Raw genomic sequence first — 25,774 nt, 5'->3', positions numbered from 1 at the left:
CTAAACATTTTATATAAATGGAATCATACAATACGTGGCCTTTTGTGACTGGTTTCATTTACTTAGCATGATGTTTTCAAGGATTTAAGCTTCATCCATGTGATTGCATGTAGTTCATTTCTTTTTTTGGCTGAATCATACTCCATGGTATGGATAGAACACATTTTGCTTATTTATAGCTCGGTTACCTTTGTGTTGCAGAAGATGCTCATGCTTCTGTCTCCTTGTTTCCAGGCCACAGAAATAAGCACCTAATTGGGGGAGGGGAGGAGACAGACTTAATATTTTTCAAATTTTGATTTTAATAATTTTTGGCTTTCTGAATTCAGAGTATTTTGATCAGTTTATTTAATTGGTCTTTTTAATACCCCTTTTAAAAATTACAGTGTCACGGAGGAAACTTCATTTGGGTTGTGAGAATAGGGATTTAAGGGGAAAAAGTAGTACTCTACGGTCTGACAGGGCGAAAGGATACTTTGTCATGTGCAATTTTTCTTGGATTGGTCCTGAGATAGAGTAAAGCAAAAAGCTGGTTCCTGTGGGTTGTGACAGAGCAGTGGATTGACCTTGTTTATTCACTTGGTTCATTTGCCCTTTGTGTCACAGGGCCCCAGATGGGTCCCAGGTAGTGAAATATTAGCTTATCTAATTTGTATCCTTTCACACTCCTTAAACACATATCCAAGGCAACAGGAAAAAATGCGGTGCCTGTATTAGAATAAAATTTAGGGCCTGGTTTGGGGACAGGCACCAGTACTTTCAGCTATTCTGGCGGCTGAGGCAGGAGGATTGCTTGAGCCTAGGAGTTCTAGGCTATAGTGCATGATGATGATTTTACTGGCATACAGATGAAAAAGAAAAATATATTTGAAATAAAAATAAAAATATAGTGCACAATGATGTTGCTATGCTGCCTAGGCTATAGTGCACTCCAGCCTAGGCAGCATAGCAAGATCCCATCTCTCATAAGAAACTTAACTAGAATGAAATTTTTTTTATTACATAGATGTTGCTTATTCATTGTAGAAAAAATCGAATTACAGATGATTTTTAAAACTACCAGAGCAAACCATTTAACCTATTTGTGTACATACTCCCAGATTTCTTAAACATGTTGCAAAAAAAAATAGATCATACCATTCTGGTGGTTTTCTAAGCTGCTTTTTATACGTAATGTATTGTGAGCATCTTTTCATGGCCATAACTATTACATACAAAAGAAAAAAAAAACAGGCTTCACAATAAATACTTAAAAGACATTTTGACCAGAAACTAATGAGGAAGGGTTTTTTGGTTTTGTTTTTGCGATTTTGTTTTTGTACCTCCTGTATAATGCTGAACTTGGTAATTCTGCAGTAAATATTAACATTTTCTGAGAATCTGCTGAAGATGAACATAACAAAAAATAAGAAACTCCACTTTCCTCATCACACAGCCTTAATTAACATCGCTGGCTTTGTTTGAGATCAAGCAAACATTGGCTTCAGTGTCCGAGTCTCTTCTTGGGGTCCCACGGCCTTGGGTCTAGCACCTCTGCTGGACACCTCGTAGGGCTTCCGAGACGTGCCGCGACCCACGGGACCCCACGAAAGCTTTTTCCCACGGCAAGCTCCCTGGGGACGGGGAAAGGAGCCGGGACCCGAACCTAGCTGGCCTTGCGCTGCGACTGCGGAGAGAAGGGCGGGCGGCTCTGCACACTGCAGCTGGGGAGGTCCAGGTCGGCCGCTGGGGCGGGGTGGCGGCTCAGTGTTGTTGGGTCCCTATGGAGATGACCCTGTCCCTGCCCCACCCCTCTCCAGAGCTGCGGGCCGGAGAGGGCGCACTCCATTTTCACTGCACGGTTTCAAGAGGACACAGCCGCCACCATGCCGGGCCTCATGGCCACTTCCCAGAGGTAAAGCCCGTGGCTTCTGAGCCGCTCCTCTTTTTCTTGGGGCCGCCCGGGGCACATCGCCTGGGCCGGCTTAGTTTCCCAGTGCAGCCGCCCAGGAAGACCCTAAGCAGCGCTGAGGGGCGCAGGGCCCTCCCTCCGGGACCCTGGAGTCCCTTAGCAGCTTTGGAATTAACCAAGACTCTCAGGAGGCTCTGGGGAGGAACAAAATCCGCGCGTAGGGTAGGGTTTGCATGGGTCCATCGCAAATAAACTCTTACCTCCTCCAGAGAACTGATTTGGGATCGAAGTAAAGTTCTTGAGCACTTTGGAAAACGCTGATTTTCATAGGCCTTCTTCCTTCTGACAGTTCTTGCCCCCTTTCCTCCTATGGGGTCCAAAAATGTAGGCAGTAGGGTGGGGGCTGGGTTGGGGGAATGAAGGAGAAATACAAAAAATCTACTGTGAATACAGGTCGTGGTTATAAGGATAGCTCTCAGAGTTAATATGCTAAGATTTGACGAACAGGACAAATAAAACAGTGGTACTTTAAAATATTTACCGATTTAAAAATACCGATGCTGTGCTTATTAATAAACTTTGCATATGTATCAGAACAGAATGTCCTGACATCATCAGTATTAAAGTTCACTGCAACCCATGCAATTGTATGCAAGCCCGCTACAGTCTGTTCTGCAGGAACTGACATTTGTGCTCCACAGAAACCTCAAAAATCATGCTCTAAAAACAATTATTTCAGTGGGAGGAAGAAGGGATAAGGACTTGGAAGTTTTATAGCAACAGTTGCATCTTGTTTGTTACAGCGTGCTTTAATTTTATAGCTTTAAACTTATAAATCAGTGAGCACATCTACCATTTCAAAATACCAGCACAAGTATGGTATTTTCTGTCACCACCTGTACTATCAATAGCCCAAGTTTCCTCAAAACACGCCATTATTTTCATTATTCATTGCTTAGTGTGTACTTAATAAAAATTATATACTGGCATGTATCTTTACATGCCCTAAATGTGGAACATTTAACTCAACTGGAATTGTCTTTCATTTCTGCTTTTTCACCAATCACACTTTTCTTCTACTCCCGTTTTTTTTGTGCAATCTTTAGAACCAGATAACCTTTTTGGAGGCATATTTAAGGAAGTAAATTTTTGATAATCAAATAAAGGAATCATTGCACAATTTGTATGTGTGAATTGCAGAAGTACGCGAATGTAGGTACATACCTCTGCCAAGGAGCAATGTTTTAATTTCTAAGCCACTCTGTCTACTGTAGTGGAGAAGGACCAGACTAACTTGCATTTCTCCACCTGTGTAACGGATCACCTGTGGAAACACAGTTAATTGACATCATGTGTGATCCCAGTGAGGATTTAGCTCTCTATATGGGCTGGCAATTGTTCAGCCGTTTCATCTTTTAATTGGGCTTTGATTTTTCTGAGAGGGGAAAAAAAAAACAACAAAATCTCTCTTTTCTCTTTACTCTCACACACACTCCATACTGCCCTTCACCTCGTGTCACCAAAATGTGTGGGAATTTCTTCCCACTGACAACTAATTCTCCAGTGGCCACCAACTCTATGTCCTATAATTTAACCCAGCTCTGTCACTGTTTACCTGGAGTTAGTGTCACATCCCACAGGTTAAGGGCTCAGTCCCAAAAGACTGTCCCCCACTTCAAATGCCAATCACAAGTCCCAGGTTGTGACTATATGTTGTTTATGATTAACCAACCAGTTACAAATCTGGGTTCCCACAAGCCCCTCCTCCGGTTTGATTACTTTGCTAGAGTGACTCACGGAATTAAAGGAAACACTTTACTTACTTATGTTTGCCCATTTACTATAGAGGATATTACAAAGGACACAGATGAATAGCCAGATGGAAGAGATGCCCAGAGAAAGGTATGTGGGCAAGGGTGTGGAACTTCCATGCCTTCTCAGCCCCTCCATATGTTCAGCTATCTCAAACATCCCTGAATCTTGATTTTAATGGACGATTCATTCATAGGCACAATTGATGATATCATTGGCCATTTGGTCATCACTCAACTTGAGCCCTTTTCTCCTCCCCAGAGGTCACAGGATGGAGCTGAAAGTTCCAGCTGCATAATCACATGGTTGGTTTCCCTGGTAACCAGCCCTCATCCTAAAGCTATCTAGGGGTTCACCAAGATTCACTTCATCTGAACAAAAGATGTTCCTATCACCCAGGAAATTCCAGGGGATTTTGGAGCTCTGTGTCAGGAACTGGGGTCAAAAACCAAATATTAGAACAAAAGATTATCCTAGCATCCATATCGACAAGAGTTTTAGGAGCTCTATGTCAGGAACCAGGGACGAAGACCAATATATATATTTTTTATTATTCTACCATATCACAGGTTGTCACACAAAAAGCCCCATCCTTCTTTTGACTAAGCATAGAAGTGCCAATGTCAATTTCTGAGTTCCTCATCAATATACCTGTTGTAAAGGATAGTCAGCCACGACATAGAAATGTATTTCCAAATACATCCGTAGCAGTTGTTAAAGCAAACTAAATATGGCCTGAGATGGACTCTGTACTTTTATATTTGAATCCTTGTGGATGAATTGCCACCTAATTTAATAGGTAGACAGGAATGAAAACCTAACTTAGGAGTACGTGCTTGTAACAATCGCTGAGTCTTGGCCAATCCCAGGAGCCATACTTCAACCACTCATACACGGCTGAGTGTTCAAACTGTGTTCAAATAAGGCAACTGCTGAGCTATAACCAATCCAGCTGTTCCTGTACCTCATTTCTGATTTCTGTATATCACTTCACTTTTTTGTCTATAAATTTGTTCTGACTGCAAGGCACCGCTGGAGTCTCTGAATCTGCTGTGATTCTGGGAGCTGCCTGATTCGCGAATCGTTCATTGCTCAATTAAACACCTTTAAATTTAATTCAGCTGAAGTTTTTCTTTTAATACCATTTTATATTCAAGTTAAACTTACACTTCAGAACAAAAATCTAGTATAATTTTGAAACTTGATAGCCAATTACCACCTGTGTAACCTTGGATGATTTTCTGATTTTCTTTTATTTTTTCTGAGTCAGGGTCTCACTGTATTGCCCAGGCTGGAGTGCGGTGGCACAATCTTGGACCTTGGTTCACTGTAACCTCTGCCTCCTGGGCTCAAGCAGTCCTCCCACTCCAGCCTCCCAACTAGCTAGGACTACAGGCGAATGCCACCACACCTGGTTAATTTTTGTAGAGATGGGGCTTTGCCATATTGGCCAGGCTGATCTGGAACTCCTGAGCTCAAACAATCCACCCACTTTGGCCTCCCAAAATGCCTGGATTACAAGTGTAAGCCACTGCATGCCGACTGGATGATTTTCTCTACCATGTTCTTCTCTTCTATAATCTAACTCCCAGTGTGAATCTGAGGATTCAATGAGCCAGTGTACGGGGGAAGAGATTTTCTAGTGCTGTGCCAGTCAGTGTAGACACTCAAACAAAAATTAAGATGTTAAATACAATATTTACTACACATCCCCCTCCTCATTTTGATCTTGTTACTTAGCACGTTTGTTGGATCCAGTTACAAATGAGGAAAGACACAGATTGGGGTCTTCTGTTGTATTCCCTTCTTGCAACAGACTTTAGAATCATTTAGGCCCTTGCTTTACAGAGTGACGTAACAAAGGGGCCTCCAGTTTTGCATCACCCACACTGGAGTTTCAATTCGAAGTCAAAAGCTGGGCTGTGAGATGGCAGCCACAACATTCACTTTTCCAGTAGAGACATGCCACTTTGTAGAAGAAAAAGATCATTCTTAAATGATCAAGGAGGCCAGGTGCAGTGGCTCACGCCTGTGATCCCTTGGAGGCCGAGGCAGGCAGATCATGAGGTCAGGAGATCGAGACCATCCTGGCTAACACAGTGAAACCCCGTCTCTACTAAAAATACAAAAAATTAGCCAGGCGTGGTGGTGGGTCCCTGTAATCCCATCTACTTGGGAGGCTGAGGCAGGAGAATGGTGTGAACCCGGGAGGCGGAACTTGCAGTGAGCCGAGATCACGCCACTGCACTCCAACCTGGGTGACAGAGCAAGACTCTTGTCTCAAAAAAAAAAAAAAAAAATCAAGAAAGAACTTCATGGCACAGTATTTTCACTTCTGTAGAAAAGACACACAAAAAGGATGAAAAAATGGTTGAGAGTTTGGTTTTATACACTAAGGTTTTGAACCTCCCTTGTATATAGAAGATACTGGTGACTGCTGTATTGTAAACAGAATGCACAATAAGTATTCTTGCCCCAGAATGAATTCTCACCTCAAATGAGTCCCTTAAAATGCTTCCATTTTTTCTAATTTGCTGATGTCATGGAAGAATAATCTGTCAAATCTATATTTAATTCAATTCTGAGCTTATTTTACCATATGACTTGTTAAACATAATGATGGAAATTGCTAGTAAGATCACAGACTTGATAAATTGTCACAGTTGTGACACAGTTGTCAAATCCTAATAGTGAAGGAATTTGTTTTTTTCTTACTAATAACTTGCTTTTTTATCCCCTGAATTTGGAAAATTAGCAGATGCATGTCTCTGTTTCTGCTGCTATAATAAAACCTGAGACTGGGTAATTTATAAGCAATAGGAATGTATTTCTCACAGTTCTGGAGGCTGCTAAATCCAAGGTCAAGGTGCTGTCAGGTCTGGTTGGCTGGTGAGGGCTGCTCTCTGCTTCCAAGAGGATGCCTTGTTGTTGCATTCTCCGCAGGGGAGGAATGTCTGCCCTCACATGGCAGAAGGTGGAAGGGCAAGTGAGGTGAACGCTGTGTGAAGCCTTATAAGGATCTGAATTCCAGCTCACAAGGGAAGGAGCCCTCATGACCTAGCTCGTAAAGGCCCACCCTTTTAATGTCATTACATTGGCCATTAAGGTTCAAAACCTGATATTTGGGGGTGACACATTCAAACCATAGCAGTTATGGTTTGAACTGCAATTATAGAACAATTATCCATTTATTCTTTCAGCAAATACTTGCCAAATACCTATTCTATGGCAGACACTATGGGGAGGAAGCTTCTAAAATGGCTCCCAATGACCTCAGCTTCCTGGTCTTTATGCCTTATGTGAATCCCCTTCCCTTAGATGTGGGCTAGATGCCTATAATGCAGGAGTTGACAAACTTTTTCAGTAAAGGCCCAGATAATAAATATTTTTTGCTTTCTGAGGCATATGGTCTTTCTCCCGATTACTTAATTTCATTGTAGCCAAAAAGGCAGCCACAGAGGCCAGGTGTGGTGGCTCACATCTGTAATCCCAGCACTTTGGGAAGCTGAAGTGGGCAGACTGCCTGAGGTCAGGAGTTTGAGACCAGTCTGGCCAACATGGTGAAACCCTGTCTCTACTAAAAATACAAAAAACATTAGCCAGGCACGGTGGCAGGCACCTGTAATCCTAGCTACTCGGGAGGCTGAGGCAGGGGAATTGCTTGAACCAGGGAGGTGGAGGTTGCAGTGAGCCAAGATATGCCACTGCACTCCAGCCTGGGTGACAGAGCGAGACTCCGTCTTAAAAAAGAAAAAAAAAAGTTATCCAGTAAGTAGATGAAGAAAAATACTGAATAAATATGGAAACAATAAGAAAACAAGAGACTCATAAGTGAAATTTACTAAAGAAAAGCAACCACAGACAATACATAAATAAATGAGATTGTCTGTATCCCAGTTACACTTTATAAAATCTGGTGGTGGGCCAGATGTGGACTGCTGACTGTGGTTGCTAAACCCCTGTTCTGATGAATCAAAAAGTGATGGTGTGTTACTTGTCACTTCTGAGGTTACACCACGCAAGGGCTCTGGCTTCCATCTTGCCTGCCCGCTCTTACTCTCTTGCTCGCTCACTTGGGTGGAAGTGAGCTGCCATTTTGTGAGCTAAACTATAAAGAGGCCCACATGGGAGGGGAGCCTCTGGCCAACAACCAGCGAATAACTGAGTCTCTCATGCCAACAGTTTAGGAGGAACTGTATCCCACCAACAACCACTTATGTGAGCTTGGAAGTTAATTCTTCCCCAGTCCAGCTGTGGCATCCTCAGCTGACAATTGGATGGTGAGAGACCCTAAGCTGGGGGACCCAGCTAAACTATGTCTACACTCATCACTCATGGAAACCGTGAGATAATAAGTGTTTGTTATTTTAAGCCACTGAGTTTTGGGACAATTTGTTATGCAGCATTAAATAAACAGTATGATAATCCCATTAGATAACCAATACACACTATGATAGTCTCCATATAACAATGAACAAAGAAAAATGCTGGATATTATTTTCCCCTCTTGGAGATTCAGTGTGAACATTAAGCATATTAAAACATCCAAAACATCCTACAAAAAAGAAATAAGTTTAATATCTCAATCATTTAAACACAGAGCCTGTTTTCTGGGGAAATAGTTATTAATATCTTATGGCACTACTATTTGGAGCAATGTAAAATGCTAGAATAAGAAAAGAAATTATTCCATTAAAGAAGTAGTAATTGTCAGCCTGCCATTTCTCCCTGGGTTGACTAGCTAGTCAACAAAATTAGTATCTTCACATAATCAAAATAATCCGAGGCAGGCAGTGCACGGTAGCTCACACCTGTAATCCCAGCACTTTGGGAGGCCGAGGTGGGCGGATCACTTGAGGCCAGGAGCTGGAGACCAGCCTGGCCAACATGGTGAAACCCCATCTCTACTGAAAATACAAAAATTAGCCAGGCATGGTGGTGTGCATCTGTAATCCCAGCTACTCAGGAAGCTGAGGCAGGAAAATCGCTTGAACCCAGAAGGCGGACCTTACAGTGAGGCGAGATTGTACCACTGTACTCCAGCCTGGGCAACACAGAGAGACTCTGTCTCAAAATAAATAAATAAATAATAATGATAATAATCCTGAGCCAGGAGCAGTTGGTCATGCCTGTAGCCCCAGCTACCCGGGAGGCTGAGGCCAGAGAATCCCTTGAGGCAGAAATTTGAGGCTGCAGTAAGCCATGATTGTGCCAAAGCACTCCAGTCTAAACAATACAGTGAAATCCCAACTGTAAAAAAACTAAAGGAAAGAGAAAAAGAAAATAATCCTGTCCAAAGTTGTACATATATGCATGTACACACACACACACAATATACTATACTATGCTCACATATTTAAGCCCACCAGCAGAGACAGCGACTATTCTTTCTGTAATGTTCAGCTCATTATATAACTCTAATCCCTTAACACAGAGTGTAATAACAATTTTGAGAACTTGCTAAATAAAAATCCCATATGTTGGCTCTTGGAAGGATTTCATGTAACAACAGCTGGGCATCTTATGAAACTAAGAATTTGTTTTCATTTAGTGTTGATTCAGAAGGAGGTATTTAATTTCCCACATTGCCAAGAGGTTTTTATCTGAACAACACATTATAATATAGTTTACCAAGACACATCACTGTCTTGCTTTACACATGAGGAAACTGAGGCCCAAATAGTAAATCACTTGTAAAGCCTTAATTTTGGGGAATCAGAGCAGAGATCCAAATCTAGTGCTCTCTCTGCCATGCTGCTCGTCTGTAACATTTCTAAAATTGTTCCTAATATGATGCCTGCCTAATATATTCATTGAAAAAAATGTGCTTCTTTTCATGAAATGTAATAAGAGCAGAGGCACTGCAAATGCCTTATTCTAGAATTATTTTGACTCTTCAATAAAGTTTCTTCAGCTACACCAAGCCACGTTGTACTCTCTCTTCTTGGAATTTATAGCAACAGAGGGTTGCTTAGAAACTTAGAAGTTTGTGATGCTTGAATCCCAGCTAGAAAATCACTGACAAGTGGTTGTCCACCTTGAGTTTTACCAACTCCAGTAATGGACATAATCTCTGGAGACAGCTAGAGCTGTGGAGTGATTTTCTTCCCACTTAGATTGAGCCAAAATCTTCTTCTCTGACATCATCCACTGTTCCTAATTTTGTCTTCTGTCATCCAGTATCCCAGCCCAGGCTTATTTACATGGCAGCTGGATTCCAAGAATGCAAAAATAGAAGCTGCAAGTCTTCTTAAGGTCCATGCCCAGAAGTCACACATCATCACTTCCACAATATCCATTGGTTAAAAGAAGCCAGTGCTAGTGCAGATTGATTCAAGGAGAGGGAGAAGAATAGACTCCACCTTTTGATAGAGAACTGGTATGTGGGTACAGGGATGGGAGCAATTGTTCCTGGCCATGGGCACAGACAATATACCATGTTCCTCCTTCTGGCCACAATTCTTACTTGCAGCACACAAAATATATTTATTTCACACCAAGACACCACCATAGTGTCTTCCAATTATGGTATGAAGCTTGAAGCCCAGTCTCTTGTGATCTCCATCAGGTCCAGTTGCAAATGAGGCTCCTTGTTCATCACTCCTCTCAATCTGGAGATCTGTGAGCTCAAAAGACATGTTATGTGTTTCCCTAGACACCCAGCTTAAAATGGTGGCTTAAAATGGTGGCTTAGACTTTTTATTTCAAAATTTCCTGATCCTTCTTATTTCAAGCTGGCCATGCTTTCATGAGAGCAAGCCTCTTGACAATTCTGTGGGCTTTGTATATATGTAATTGTAATTTATTCTATTAGACAAAAGCTATATCCACAAGTCTCTTTGAGATAGGTCCTTTTCTGCTTTGGGCTATGGATTGGGGTGCTATGGGACAAAGACTTTAAGATTCTTTAAAACTCTTTTATAGTTGACTCTTGACCAATGTGGGAGTTGGAGGCACATATCCCCTGTGCAGCTGAAAATTCACGCTTTTTTTTTTTTTTTTTTTTTTTTGAGATGGAGCCACGCTCTGTCCCCCAGGCTAGAGTGCAGTGGTGAAATCTCAATTCACTGCCACCTCCACCTCCTGGGTTCAAGCGATTCTCCTGTCTTGGCCTCTCGAGTAGCTAGGATTACAGGTGCCCACCACCACGCCCAGCTAATTTTTATATTTTTAGTAGAGATGGGGTTTTGCCATGTTGGCCAGGCTGGTCTCAAACTCCTAACCTCAGGTGATCTGCCCACCTCAGCCTCCCAAAGTGCTGGGATTACAGTCGTGAGCCACTGCACCTGGCCATGCGTAACTTTTGACTCCCCCAAAACTTAACTAGTAATAGCCTACTGTTGACTGGAAGCCTTACTGATAACGCAGCCGATTAACGTATAATGTATGTTATGCATATTATATACTGTATTCTCTCAATGAAGTAAACTAGAGAAAAGAAAATGTTATTAAGAAAGTCATAAGGAAGAGAGAATATATTCACTGTTCATTAAGTGGAAGTGGATCATCACAAAGGTCTTCATCCCCATCATCTTCATGTTGAGTAGGCTGAGGAGGAAGAGAGAGAAGAAGGGTTGGTCTTGCTGTCCCAGGGGTAATTTTTGCTTTCTTTTACCCTACTAATGGTTGTATTTTTTTTTAGAGACAGGGTTTTGCCATGTTGCCCAAGCTTGTCTCAAACTCCTGAGCTCAAGCAATTTGCCTGTCTGAGCCTCCCAAAGTGCTAGGATTATAGGCATGAGCCACCGGACCCGGCCTAGATGTTCTTTATCATTAAAATTTGCCCCAAGACTAAACAGATTTTTTAGGTTAATTCATATCTCTCACCTTGGACAGCTAAAGGAGCCAATCAGCACTTTCCACATCCTGCTCAGAATTTCTTTCGCCAGGTCTATAAATTCATTGACACATTTTCTATCCTCCACATTAGTGCAGGTAACAGTGTTACTAAACTTTCCACTGCTACATAATGCCAGTCATCTTCTGACTAGCCTTTCTCTACACTCCACTACACCATCTCCTTCACACCCTTTTAATTTTCACTTGCTTCCCAGTCCCAACGCCAGTATCATATGTTTTAAGTTATATTACAGCAATACTCTACTGCCAGGTACCAATTTTTTTTGTTATTGCTGGATATCAAACCATCCCAAAATTTAGTGGTTTCAAACAATAATCATTTATTATTTCTCATAGTTCTGAGGGTGAGCTGGGTCCAGCTGGGCAGTTGTTCTACCACGTGTGTTACTGACTGGAGCCATCCTATCCCACTGCTCTGCAGTGCCATCCTTGTCATAGGTCAAATGTCCATATGTATGTGGGTCTGTTTCTGGAATAATTGCTCTGTTCCATTGGTTTATTTGTTTATTCTTGCGCCAATATCTCATGCTGTTATTTACACTAGCTGTATAATAAGTCCTGATATCAAGTAGAGTAAGTCCAACCACTTTGTTCTTTTTAAAGTTGTCTTTGCTAGTCTTGACCCTTTGCATTTTCATACACATTTTATAATCAGTTTGTCACACACACCCCCCCCCATACTTGCTGGGTTTTCATGAGACTGTATTGAGTAATAGATTAATTTAGAAGAATCAATATCTTCACTGATGTATACTCTTCTTTAGGTCTTGAAAAATTTTGTCTGGATAAAATTTTTAGTATTCTATGTGGAATACTTGTCCCACCTTGATTTATATTGGATTTTGTTTTTGTTTTTGTTTTGGAGACAGGGTCTCATTCAGTTGCCCAGGCTGGAGTGCAGGGATAAGATAACAGCTCAGTAAAACTTCAACCTCCCAGGACTCAAGTGATCCTCCCATCTTAGCCTCCAGAGTAGGTGGGACTACAGGCATGCACCACCATTCCTGGCTAATTTTCTTTAAAAAATTGTGTAGACACATGGTCTTGCTATGTTGCACAGGCTAGTCTCAAACACTCAGACTCAAGCAATCCTCCTGCCTCTGCCTATATTGGATTTTTAAATGCTGTTATAAATGATATGTTGTTGCTTATTAAATGTTGTTAGCATACAGAAAAACAATTGATTTCTGTATGTAAGCCTAGTGTGCAGCAACCTTGCCAAGCTTGTGAATTTATCTGTAGATTCTTTAATATTTTCTACATATAATTATGAATAATTATGTTTGTAATACATAACGACAATTTAATTTTTTCCTTTCTTTTTTTTTTTTTTTTTTTGAGACAGTGTCTCACCTCATCACACAGGCTGGAGTGCAGTGGTGCAATCTCAATTCACTGCAACCTCTGCCTCCCAGGTTAAAGCAACTCTCCTGCCTCAGCCTCCCGAGTAGCTGGACTACAGGCATGCACCACCACGCCCAGCTACTTTTTGTATTTTTAGTAGAGATGGTGTTTTGCTATGTTGGCCAGGCTGGTCTCAAACTCCTGGCCTCAAGTGATCCACTGCCTTGGCCTCCCAAAGTGCTGGGATTACAGGCGTGAGCCACCGCGCCTGGCCTATTTTTTCCTTTTAAATGATTAAACATTTTATTTTATTTTATTTTATTTTATTGGTTTATCACATTGGAAAGACCCTCCAGAATAATGTTAAATAAAGACAGTGGTAGTGAACAGAGAGAAAGTTTTATCATTTTACCATTAGTGTCATGTCTGCTATGGGTTATTGTATTTGCCCTTATTCAGATTAGGAAATTCCCTTCTAGTCCTGGTTTGCTGAGATCTTTTTGTCATGAACGGGTATTGAGGTTTATCAGAAACACTTTTTGGGCCAGCTGGGGGGCTCATACCTGTAATCCCAGCACTTTGGGAGGCCAAGGCATGGTGGTACATGCCTGTGGTCCCAGCTGAGGCTGAGGTGGGAGGCTTGCATGAGTCTGGGAGGTTAAGGCCGCAATGAGCTAAGATCAAGCTACTGCACTCCAGCCTGGGCAACAGAGCAAGACCCTTTCCAAACAAACAAAAAGAAAACTTTTTTTATATACTGAGATTATCATATAATCTTCTCTCTTTTTTTCTTTTGTTCATAATGAGAAGTACATTGATTTTGTAATGTCAAACAAAATTTACATAAATCCAACGTGCTGGTGATATATGATCTTTTTTATATACTACTGAGTTTGGTGTTCTAATTTTTGGTAGGATTTATGCATCTATATTTATGGTAATATGCTTGTAATACTTCTTTCTTGTAAAGTCCTTGGGTTTTGGTGTTAAGATTATATAAAGGTTATACCAACTTCATAAAAGAACTTGGGAATCATTCCCACTTTTTCTGTTCTCCGGAAGATTTTGTGTAACTGTAATTTCTTCCTTGAATGTTTGGTAGATACAGAAATTGGTTCCAGGAGTAGGATGTTGCCGTAACAACAGCAACACATTCTATATTATGTGGCATTCTAGTCTGACAGCATGAAATTGTTGTGGAAGACCTGAAAAGATGGCAATCCATGTGATGCAGTGGGAAAAAGTTGTAAAACTATAGCCTGGAATAGATTAAAGGGCATATTATATACTTAATAAGTTTGTACTGTATGCAAAGAGGTAGAAAATGAATGCTATTAGAATGAGTTTATTACTATAGGCCACATTTGCCAAAGTACTAGAAGAGATAGAGGAGCTCAGAAAATATTTGGCTGGTTTGCAAGCAGGAATATAAAAGAATTCAGAGAGAGTCTCAGAACTCAGGGATTTGCACAGTTGGAAGGAATAACTGATTCACATCTTCAACTAGTAAAGAAAAAACTGAGAAGACCTTTGAGCAATAAATGATGCTGAAAACTATGCCTATTGGTAAGGACCAGTCAAAAGTATGGTGGTCACACCATTGTTAGGATCTCTGAATGGAACAAGGTGGTACCCAGCCAATACTTTGAGTTGGAAAAACATCTCAAGGAAGGAAGACGTAGGGTTTGGCTTTTTCTAAGGAAGCCTGATAGGCTCAAAATATCTACAGTGAGAGAGAGAGAAAAAAACATGTCTCTAAATAATTGTGGCACATAGCACTGCTTAGAATCAAATACATAATTTGGGATAATTTTGAGAAGTTGACATTGTCAAGGGAATCACTGGCATGGTCTAAAAGAGAATGTGATTGTTGGAGACAAAATGATCACTGGGCCCCAGTCTTCTGTAGCTGCATTTCAGGATTGCTATGAATCCTTTCATATGTTATCCTTCTTTAAGAATGGGACTATCTATTGCAGTTATCCTTTCCTTGTTCTACCATGATATATATTATTTACAGAGGCAAGGACCAGATAACTTACCTTTTTAGTTCAAAGGTATTTAGATCAAAGGGTGCTATACCTGTATCTATAGAGAGACCCTTGTGAATCATTCTTAGCTCATGAGCTCTGTGCTAAAAATATTGATGAGATGGAACTTTGGGGTTGTTTTCCTTAAAAATGTGTGTTCTGCATATGGGAAAGGAAAGGAACTGACCCAAAGGGTAAACTATGATAGACTGTATTACTATTCATGCTGTCATCTAATCCTCTCCCCTTGAGTGTGGCCTGGACCTGGTGACTTGCTTTTAACCAATAGTATATAGTGAAAGTGATGGGATATCCCTTCTGAGGTTAGGTTACAAAGAGACTGTGGCTTCCCTCTGGTGTGCCCTCTCTTGCTTTCTCATTTGCTCACTGTGATGGAAGCCTGCTACCATGGGAGATGCCCTATGGAGAGAACCATGTAGCAAGGAAGGCAAGGGAGGCCTCCAGCCAACAGCTGGTGAGCACTGCAGTCGTCAGTCCAACAGAGCATGAGGAATGGAATCCTACCAACAACCACATGAATGAGCTTCAGGGCTTTCAGTGATACTGCAGTCCCTGCAAACACCTCGACTGTAGCCTTATAAGAGCCCTTGACACAGAGGTACTGGTTATGAACTGAAATGTATCCCCTTTCCCCACAAATTCATATGTTGAAGTCTTCACCCCAATCATTATTGTATTTGCAGATAGTGCCTATAAGGAATAAAGGTTAAACAAGGTCATGGGGCTTTAATCTGACAGGACTGATGTCCTTATAAGAAGAGACCAGGTGCAGCTCGCATCTGTAATCCCAGTGTTTAGGGAAGCTGAGGTGGGAAGAACCCTTGAGCCCAAAAGTTTAAAGTTACAGAAAGCTATGATTTTTATTTTTTATTTTTTATTTTTGAGATGGAGTCTCACTGTCACCCAGGGCTGGAGTGCAGCGGTGCGATCATGGCTCACAGCAACTGCTGCCTCCAGGTTCAAGTGATTCTCCTGCCTCAACCTCCCAAGTAGCTGGGATTAGCTGGGATTACAGGTGTGTGCCACTATGCCTGGCTAATTTTTGTATTTTTAGTGGAGACGGGGTTTCATCATGTTGGCCAGGCTGGTCTCATACTCCTGGCCTCGAGTGATCCACCCACCTCAGCCTCCCAAAGAGCTGGGATTACAGGCGTGAACCACCGCGCCCAGCTCAGTGAGCTATGATTGCACCACTGCACTCCAGTCTGAGCAACAGAAGCAAGACACTGTCTCAAAAGAAGGAAAAGGAGAAGCAGAAAGGAGAAGCAGAAGAAGGAGGAAGGAGGAGGCGGGGGAGGGGGAGGGGGAAGAGGAGAGGAGGAGGAGGAGAAGAAGGAGGAAGAAGGAGGAAGAAGGAGGAAGAAGGAAGAAGGAAGTAGAGGAAGAGGAAGAGGAAGAAGAAGAAGAAGAAGAAGAAGAAGAAGAAGAAGACGACGACGACGACGACGACGACGACGACGGAGATCTCTGTTTCTGCATGTACATGGAAGAAAGGCCACGTGTGGACACGGTGAGAAGACAGCTGCCTACAAGCCAAGAAGAGAAGCCTCCTCAAACCAATTCTACTGGCATCTTAATCTTGGAATTATAGCCCCTAGAACTATGAGAAAATAAATTTCTGTTGTGCAAGTCACCCAGTCTATGGCAGGTTGTTGTGGGATCCCTGTTAGACAGTACCCTGCTAAACTGTGCCTGGATTCTTGAACCACAGAAGCTTTGAAATAAGTGTTTGTTGTTTTAAGCTGAAAATTTTGGGAGTAATTTGCTATGCAGCAATAAATAATACAATAGCCTATTTTGTTTTTCTTTATATTCTCTTTGACCTCTGTCCTGAAAAATGGGCAGGTGGAATATCATCTTCTAGTACTTCAAATTCTTACTTTTGGATAGATGCAGTGGCTCACGCCTGTAATCCCAGCACTTTGAGGGGCCAAGGCGGGCAGATCATTTGAGGTCCGTGAGTTCGAGACCAGCCTGGCCAACATGGTGAAACCTTGTCTCTATTAAAAATACAAAAATTAGCCAGGCATGGTGGTGCGCACCTGTAATCCCAGCTACTCCGGAGGCGGAGCTTGAGCCAGATCGAGAATGGATTGAACCCAGCTACTCCGGAGGCCGAGCCAGGAGAATGGATTGAACCCGGGAGGCGGAGGTTGTAGTGAGCCAAGATCGCTCCACTGCACTCCAGCCTGGACAACAGAGCGAGACTCTATCTAAAAAAAAAAAAAAAATTAACAAAGTAACAAATTCTTATTTTCCAGGTAAAGAAAAAGTCAACCTCCTTGGCTGATGAATCATGTCAGTTTCTAAGTATCATTTCCTGAAACCTTTCCAGTGCTTCCCATTTTCCCAGCAAAGTAAAAAACAACTTTTGTTTAAATTCAGATTTGGGTGAAAGTAGGTAAGAATAGAATAATTGCAATGATTTGAAGTTCATGGGATTTTTGTGTATATTTGTATGGCTTATCATATACACAGATGAATTGTATATATACACATGTATACACATGAATTGTTATAATTCTGTCTATATGTTATATGTGAATTTCGATAATTATATAGTTCCTATAAGGACACTAACATATTGGATATTTCTAGGTGATCTTAATTGCACACCTATTGAAATAAACCTGTAGTTTCCAGAAGTGGAAGAAAATTTGCTGAGATGTCAGCTGAGGATTCTTCCTGGAGAACTCCGGAAATGGAGAGCTTCCACACAAGATTTAGTGCCTGGACACCTTTTAGCAACAAGTCATTAAATAGACAGGTAAGTTACATACTTTAAAGTAGAACAAGTTTAATTCATAGGGTTAATTTTATGGTGATATATTGGGTCTCATGTTGTCATATTTTTAAAGAAAAACTCTCTAAAGAGTTTAGCTTTTGATTCAGTTTAAACAAAAATAAACTTAGCTTTGTCCCAAAGACAGTCTCTTCTCACGCCAGTCCCCATCTTCTACCTCAAGGGAGGCTCCAGATGGCCTCCCTTTCCACTCAGTACCTCCAGGGACAAAATAGAGACCTCCAGGACACACAGTTGCTGGAGACAGGGGAGGATATGAGAAGGTGCTTTTGGTGGTGGAGGCTGGGAGTGTTCATGCATGTGTTCCTGTGTATTTCTGTAATCCTCTCTCCCCTCCTGTGCCAATTGGATGGTTCCATGTGGCCTGGGGATGCCTCTCCTATTTTAAGGTAATTCAGGAAGTCGTGATTTAATGGCTTATGGTGGCTCTGGCAATAGAGAAGGCGAACTGAGTGCTCAGAGCTCTCACGGGTGCTCTTGTGAGTTCAGCCTCATTCACCGGGAAAGGAGACTAGACCAGGCTGGGGCTAAAGCCTGACCTATGATAAGAACAGTGAGTTTGTTATCTCTATCTGAGCAAAGCTGGACCGAAACCCAGGTTTGGGGGATTCTGGTCCTTAATGTATATCTTCCCTAGAGACATGTCTCTGTTGGCTATTAAGTGATACTTCCTTTCATCTTGGTGGGTGCTATGAAGATCCAGGGTTGTAGTTAGTGAAGTTATACCTACCTCAAATGGTCCTGTTCTCACAATTAAATGAGTGTAGCCCGTATATGTGTTCAAGATGAAATGTATGGACTCTGTTTCCCTAGGCCACATTAGCCTAGGTAGAAACAAGATCCAGGAATCATTACCTCTTTGTTTTCCAGAGGCCCTTCTTGGGCCCCTCTATAATTACATCCCTGCCAGTCCTTCCCATCAGCCCACCCAACAAGTCTGGGCCTGTCAGTATCCCTGGGTAAGAAGTTTAACCTGAAAGGAGAGACCTTTCTCTCTATATGTGAAAGCGCTGTGTGAACTGTAATGCACTCTGCAAATATTAGCAGTGAGGTTGCTGGTAGATTGTCTAAAGATTGCTTAGCAATTAAAAACATTGAACTGTACAGCAAAATGCCACTTCCTCCCCTCCCCCTTATAGCTCTTTCAGGAAAGAGTGGCTCTTATAAGTCATTGGTTTGACCTCTGGACTAACAAGCAACGTCAAGAATTCTTATTCGCGATTTTTTTAAGATGCACTAAATCACAGTTAAGGTAAGTGTAGCCTAATGATGTAATTAACATTGATTCTTAAAGAAAACCATATATAAATGTTTATATAACCTTTAAGAGATGTTTTGTTCCTAGGGGAAAAAAAAACCAGGCAATTGATATTTTAAGGTTTATAAACAGACTCTTACAGTGCCTGCTTTCTCCTTTTCTCCTTGAGGCTAAAGTGGAGCCGTGGGGGGATTTAACGCTTTCATACTATGGTGGGACTGTTTCATGTTGGCAAAAACACAATGGCTTCAGTCAGTGAATTTTTAACATTCTCTTAGCATATTAAATTTTCCTTGGAACCATCAGACAGACAATATATTGCAAGTGGATGTCTGGGACATAGGTAGGCAAAATCATTAAATGAATGGATGGATCTAAAAAATATACGACAAGTGACAGTGGTTGAAACATTTAGGAATCTGGGCAAGACTTATACAGCCCTAGTCAAGGATTGCCAAGAGGGTTCTCTTTCTTTTTCTTCCCCTTCCCTCATGTTATGTCTGTAATTTACTTTAAAACACTCAGCACAGACAGTGTGACATCTGTGAGTTGAAGTTATGCCCAGGGTCAGCTCATGTTCTGGTCAGGAATGAATACCCTAGGAGTCATTAGCCAGCTCTAGTTTGGAAGGTCAAAATACCTGAGTTATCAGATACTTTACTAATTAGCATAGCAAATATCAGGCATTATTCTCAAAACAACCTGTGGCTTGTTAACTAGCCAGACGAATGTTAGAAATGGATTCTCTTTTGTGAAGTTAAAGGTATTCAAGATATGTGTGGACTGACCGAAATATTCTAGAGAGCCCTCCAGCTTGCCTGGATGTGGCTGAAGAATCCAGCCAGGCTGGTAGCAGGTGTGTGGCAGGATGCTTTTCCAGCCTTCAATGCCAAATAAATGGCCTTATGTTAGTCTGGAGGATTTCTGGTAGCCCGAGGCCAACAATGAGGGTAAAAATAATAGAATACTGTTTCTGAAACATTGTCCTTTCGAATGAACCTTTTACCCAGAGGAGAGAGAGCTGGGACTTCATCAGGCCTACAGAGGAGACTGTGTGAAGTTGTTTGGGCTTATTTACTAATGTTTGTTTAGAAAAACTGTAAGTATGGCATCATTTGATGTTAGGTACTTTCACTAGAACTTGGTGGTGAGGCTGCAGGAGAGGGTAACCTTCGGATGTCTTAGATAGCCCGCAAAAGTATCTGAGAGTTGTGCATGACCAAATTGGCGTATTTTAGGTGGAGCACTTGCCTCTTGTTCTTTCTTACATGTTTTCCTGCCAGTCTCTTTTGATCAGTCATTTTTTCTCTCCTCCTCACGTGTCGGCTACTCCTGCATCTGTGGGTGCAAAGCAGATTGTTAATGGACTCTCTCAGTGGAGTCACTGGAAGGAGACAGGCATCTTTCTGGCTCTGTTGAAAGAGGCTGCAAAGACAGGGCACGGATAAACGGGCCCTTCAGTCAATGTTGAAATATCAGGGGGAAGAGACATTTTATGATAGTCATTGGCTATGTTTCCTTTTACTCCAACTTTGCAGCTTTCAAGATAAGAAAATAACAGACCAGACGTCACATTTATAACCACTTTGTGCGTCGTGTTCTAGGCTCAGGTATCATAAACCAGGCAATTTTAGTCGTGACCACTGGAGGTCATTAGAGATCTTGTGGTATATTTTGAAGCAGCTTAATTTAGGCCTGGCATTTTGTCACTGGAAATTGCATCCTTTGTCTGGTAACTGAATTCTTTTTTCTGAGACAAAAATATAAAACTAACCTGTTCAGTGAAAGCGTTTTTTTTTTTGTTGTTTTTTTGGTTTTTTTTGGATAGCAGTAGCATTTCTTCAGAGAGCAGACTGTATTTCACAGTTCCATGAAATTCCATGATCATAACCACATGTTTAGACCATTTCATCACCCCACAAAGAACCCCCCTACCCATTAACAGTAACTTCTCATCTCCATCCCTCTAGATCTGGGCAAACAAGAATCTACTTTCTGTCTCTATAAATTTGCCTATTCTGGACTTTTCGTATAAATGGAATTAGACAGTATGTGGTCTTTTGTGACTGGCTTCTTTCACATATTATAGTGTTCTCAAGGTTCATCCATTTTGTAGTACGTATCAGTACTTCTTTCCTTTTTATTGCCAAATATTATCCCATTGTATGGATATGCCATATTTTATTTATCCACTCATCAGTTGATGGACATATGGACTGTTTCCCATCTTTATTTACAATAATTATTATAAATAATGCTGCTATGAACATCTGTGTCCAAGTTTTTGCATAGGGATGTTTTTATTTCTCTTAGCTATACATATAGGAATGGAATTGCTAGGTCCAATGGTAGTACAATCACTTTTTAATTATTAAGCATTTCTTTTGAATCATTTATTCCTGTAGTCTTGCCTACCCAATAACTGTAAATAAGCTTGTTAATAAATGAAATACATTAGCATAATTTGAATGCTTGAAATCTTTATATGTAAGCTAGGCTATATTTGTGCAATACCTTTCTTTCAAGGTAGAGAGACCATTGTTTTAGATGTTTTGTTTTATAATTTCCAAATAATTTTTGTTTTAATTCAGTTATAAACAGGGTATTGCAATATTGGTGGGAACTGTTATCACAACTGTCTTTAAAAAAATTCTTAATCTCTATGAGATATATTCAAATATCTTAGAGTTTTCTTTCCTGTCCTAATAAATATTCCCTATTGTTAAGTTTTAAGATGATTTCCTAAGTGGAATTTTATTATATTTAAGACATTTATTTAAAGGTTCAGCTTCTTAAACCATCCTTCTGGCAAATTCTCCTTGCCACAACTAAAATGTCCCTTCTCCTGGGAAGCCTTCTCTGCTTGTCTTTAATGCCCAGCAACTTTATATCTCAATTGTGGCTTTTCCTCAGTACAGTATGGCCCCGTGTCATCCACATGACTAATGGTTTCCAGTGATGTCTTTCCCCTACCACTTGACTAGGTTGACCTTTCCTGTGACTCCTTAAAGGAAACTGGGTTGCTTGTGTCTGTTACACTTGGAGAAACCTATGAGGAGTCTGAATCAGTCTCCTTGCCACACTGGTTTAACCGGTTTTGAATTGCCTCTGCTTAGTGCCTGGTAATTCCTTAAACAAAAGCCTTTGGTTCCAGAGCCGGAGCTGCTCAAACTTGCAGCTTTCCTCGGTGGGTGGGGCAGCATCCATGCAACTGCATTCCCTAGAGGGGGAATGCATTGATCCAGGTGTGTATGTGCGTGTTTGTGTGTGTGTGTGTGAGATAACAAACAGCCCATGAAGGATTCGCTCTCGTCACTTTTCTCCATCAGAGCAGACTCGAAATGGGGTTGGAGGGCAGAAAAATGTATCTACCAAGGTGTATTAAGAGAGAACAGCCCCGACTCCCACTTCCATTCTTCCTATGCAGCCTGCGAGGGCTCACTTGAGGACGTCTGTCTCAGCCGTGATCTGTGAGGCAATCTGGTGAGCAGTTTTTCAGAGACAACATACTCCTAGGTTAATTTTAAATATAGAACAGCCACATCACTCTCAGTTACTGAACGTCCATTTAAAAGGAGAATATTTCTGTGTGGAGATGGTGAAGATATTAAAGAAAAAAAAAGTGGAATGAAACTTGATGAAGACAGTAAAGCAGACGTTATTGAGAACCATGGAGATAGTAGATAGCTATAGGGACTGCCGCATGGGGTCAGGGGAGAGAGATTGGGCTCAACTTCAGATGCAGCATGGACAAGTGGGAACGGATAGCCAAGGAGCAGGCTGGGGCCAGTGGATGGAAAATTACTCAAGGAAACATCAGGGGTAAGCGGGGATCTGAATACACTGACCCAACAGGACTCTTGCTGAAGACAGGCCGGGATGCTCAGAGAACACCTGGGGGAGGGTGGAGGATGAGGAACCTGATAAGATATCCAGGGTGGGGGTTCTTCCTAAACTGACTTAACAGGGCTCTTTACTAAAACAGAATTTTATAAGGAAGTGCACAGGTGGGTCAAAGGGAAGTTTCAGAAGCTTGACTAAAGTTTGGTCAAGCAGAGAATCTTTGTCAGAGAGGAGAGGGGAGTACTCAAAGTGTAAGTGTACACTTGTATCTAAAACGACTGTTTTCTAAATATCCAAGGCAAGTCTGGAAATTCAAGTCATCTTGACTTCCTTCCCCTTCGCCGAGTATTCTGCATATGTTCCTGCCCTTCTACACACGTGGGCTGGTTAAGGACAACCGCATGAAATTTTAGCATTTGCAATTGGGATGGTTTTTAGAGGTGAATGATGCTTAAAAAAAAAAAAAAAGAAAAGAAAAAGAAAATCATTGAGTTTTAAAAGGGAAAAGCAAAAAGCGAAGCTCTTTGATTGGATGGATGGAGGGAAGGTTATTGGCCTATATTAGACAACATCCACTGGCTTGAAGTTCTCACTCCCATTTTGTGAGTGTGTGGAGCTGCTCTCTCTCCCTTTCTCATGCTGAGCTTCTCTGTCTACCGCTTGACACCACCTGACACTATGTGACATGCAGGACTTGTTTCTTTGCTGTCTGCCTACCCCACTAGAATGAGGGCTCCATGACAGCAAAGACTTTGGTGACTCTTTTCCTCTCTAGCACTTAGAGCCATACCAGGCACATAGCAGCCACTCAATAAATGCTTGTTGAATGAATTCAGATATCTAAAGCACTCCTAATTCCAAAAATGACAAAAAGCTAATCAGAAAAAAATTTTCATTTGGTAGCTCTCTAGGAGGAAGGAGTTTTTCAAAATATTCCAAGTTTTAATTAAAAAAAAATTAGCTGGGTGTGGTGGCGGGCACCTCTAATCCCAGCTACTCGGGAGGCTGAGGCAGGAGAATTGCTTGAATCTGGGAAGTGGAGGTTACAGTGAACTGAGATTGCACCATTGCACTCCAGCCTGGGCTACAGAGCAAGACTTCATGAAAAAAAAAAATCCAAGCATTAGAATATAGGACATTACTAATACTTTGCATCATTCAAGTTTTCATTATTTAATTCAAGGTGGCTGGAGAAATCTTTCCCCTTGTCTTTCTTCAATTCCTGTTTACAGGGTTAGACACTGTTGACTACTGGCCCAGCCAAGTCATTCCACATTCCTCTCCTTCTTCCTGACAGAAACTCTGATTTTTCCCCCCAGGCATTCTATGCTTCAGGGGTGGCTGGTAAGTAACCCCACCCTGCCAAGGGTGGGTCAGGGTTGGACTAAATTTATCACGATCACTGCCTCCCCTGGTTGGTGTCTGCTTTAGGAAAGGGCGTGTAGATATTAATTCTGCCCAAGGAGACGTAAGGGTGGACGGACTTCTTGCTGAAAGAAACTTAAACAAGATTTGAGGATGAACATCTTCTCTTCCGTCCTGCTAGCTGTGGTCACTGTTGTGTGAAGACCAAGGCTCACCGCAGTTAGTTATTTGAGAACTATTTTTGGGACAAGCCTAAGGACCAAAGAAAACGGTTGAAGATGGCAAAGTGAAAATATAAGAAATCCTTGATGACATCATTGATTCCTTGAATTTGCTAAATCTGAAGCTGCCATTGTTTATAGTGAAAGGAAGAAAAATAGGTTGAGAATGGTCCATAATAGTCCATTTATCTAGTAGTCACTTCTCTGGTCATCTCAACTCTCTAAATTTTATCTGAGAACCATGAAGGGAAAAACAAAAACCTTTTAGCAGTGAAATAGATTCCTTTTACACACAGGAGAAAGGCCTTCAGACTCTCATGCATAGTCTAAGTATTTAATTAATTTGGGACTTCAATAAAGTGATTCAGAAATGAGTTATACATACTTCTAAGACCACGATACATACGTTCAGTGCTTTGAATTTGACGTCGACATTAGCATTAGGATCTGCTATGATGCTTCCTTCTACCAATGGGAAGTTCATAGCTGTTGAGAAGGGATGGTCCCTCAGAATCACTTGGAGTTTGTAAAACAGATAATGAGCCTCACCCCTAGAGATTCTGGCTCAACACAATGGAATGGGGTGGAGGAAGCTGTTTTTACAAAGTTCCTCAGGTGATCTGGTGTAGCCAAGGGTCAGACACAGGGGTGGGTGACCTGAAAGCCCCAAGGCTTCTTCCATCTCTTGATTCTACTCCTCCTTGGAGTCAGGAACACAGATCACATGAACTGTCTCGACCCTTCTAGTCTCAGTGCAATGAAACAAAATGATTTGTTCCAGTTCTGTGGGTGCCTTTTTCATTTTGCACTTGTGATGCTACTTACTGGCTTTAGAATGTGTTTCACTGTAGGTAGCCCAAAACTTGACATCAATAATGAAGGACATATTTTATTCTCACATCATTGAAAACTCCAGATATGGGTTTTCCTGCAGCTGAAGCTTCTTGCAGTGCTTCCGTAGTGAAGCCAATGGCTTGTTTCTTCCTGTGCCTGTTCTGCCTCTGTAGCCACAGCTTTCTCCTTCCATTCCCTCAGATGTGTCCAGAAGAAAAAAACCATTTGTTTGGGCCTTACTCTGATCAGACTCGTTTAGGCCCATGCCCATTTCTGGCCACTTGCTGTGGCCAGGGGATTGGCCTATACGTTGATCATATGCTTTTCAAAGCTGTGGTGTCAGCTTCTTTAGAATTATGTGCACTGCCGAATAGAAATTGGGGTTATTTCACCAACAGAAGGGTAAGTAAATGAAGCATGACAAAAGCTAGTTTCTTCATTTAGCATTGAACAAATATTGACTGAGTAGCTACCATGGAGCAAGCACAGTTC

The 25,774-nt window shown here is 41.5% G+C and overlaps 2 protein-coding genes across 6 annotated transcripts in view; both read left to right on the top strand.

The window, feature by feature from the left end:
* Positions 1 to 25,774, top strand: part of ABRACL (ABRA C-terminal like) — a 564,811-nt gene that overhangs the window by 309,232 nt on the left and 229,805 nt on the right. The window lies entirely within an intron of this gene.
* The window catches only part of ECT2L (epithelial cell transforming 2 like), a 111,802-nt gene continuing 87,775 nt past the window's right edge, over positions 1,748 to 25,774 (top strand). For 2 of the 3 annotated variants that reach the window (XM_050787349.1, XM_050787347.1), the window contains exons 1-3: positions 1,748 to 1,894; positions 17,557 to 17,725; positions 18,901 to 19,013. In XM_050787349.1, coding sequence (XP_050643306.1) covers positions 17,624 to 17,725; positions 18,901 to 19,013 — 215 coding nt within the window. In that variant the 5' untranslated portion in view covers positions 1,748 to 1,894; positions 17,557 to 17,623. Of the gene's footprint in view, positions 1,895 to 17,219; positions 17,360 to 17,556; positions 17,726 to 18,900; positions 19,014 to 25,774 lie in introns of all 3 variants that reach the window. The other variant, XM_050787348.1, reaches the window with a different exon arrangement.

This window comes from Macaca thibetana, chromosome 4 (genome assembly GCF_024542745.1).
Source record: "Macaca thibetana thibetana isolate TM-01 chromosome 4, ASM2454274v1, whole genome shotgun sequence".
Lineage (NCBI taxonomy): Eukaryota > Metazoa > Chordata > Mammalia > Primates > Cercopithecidae > Macaca > Macaca thibetana.
This window is presented reverse-complemented; position numbering and strand designations above follow the sequence as displayed.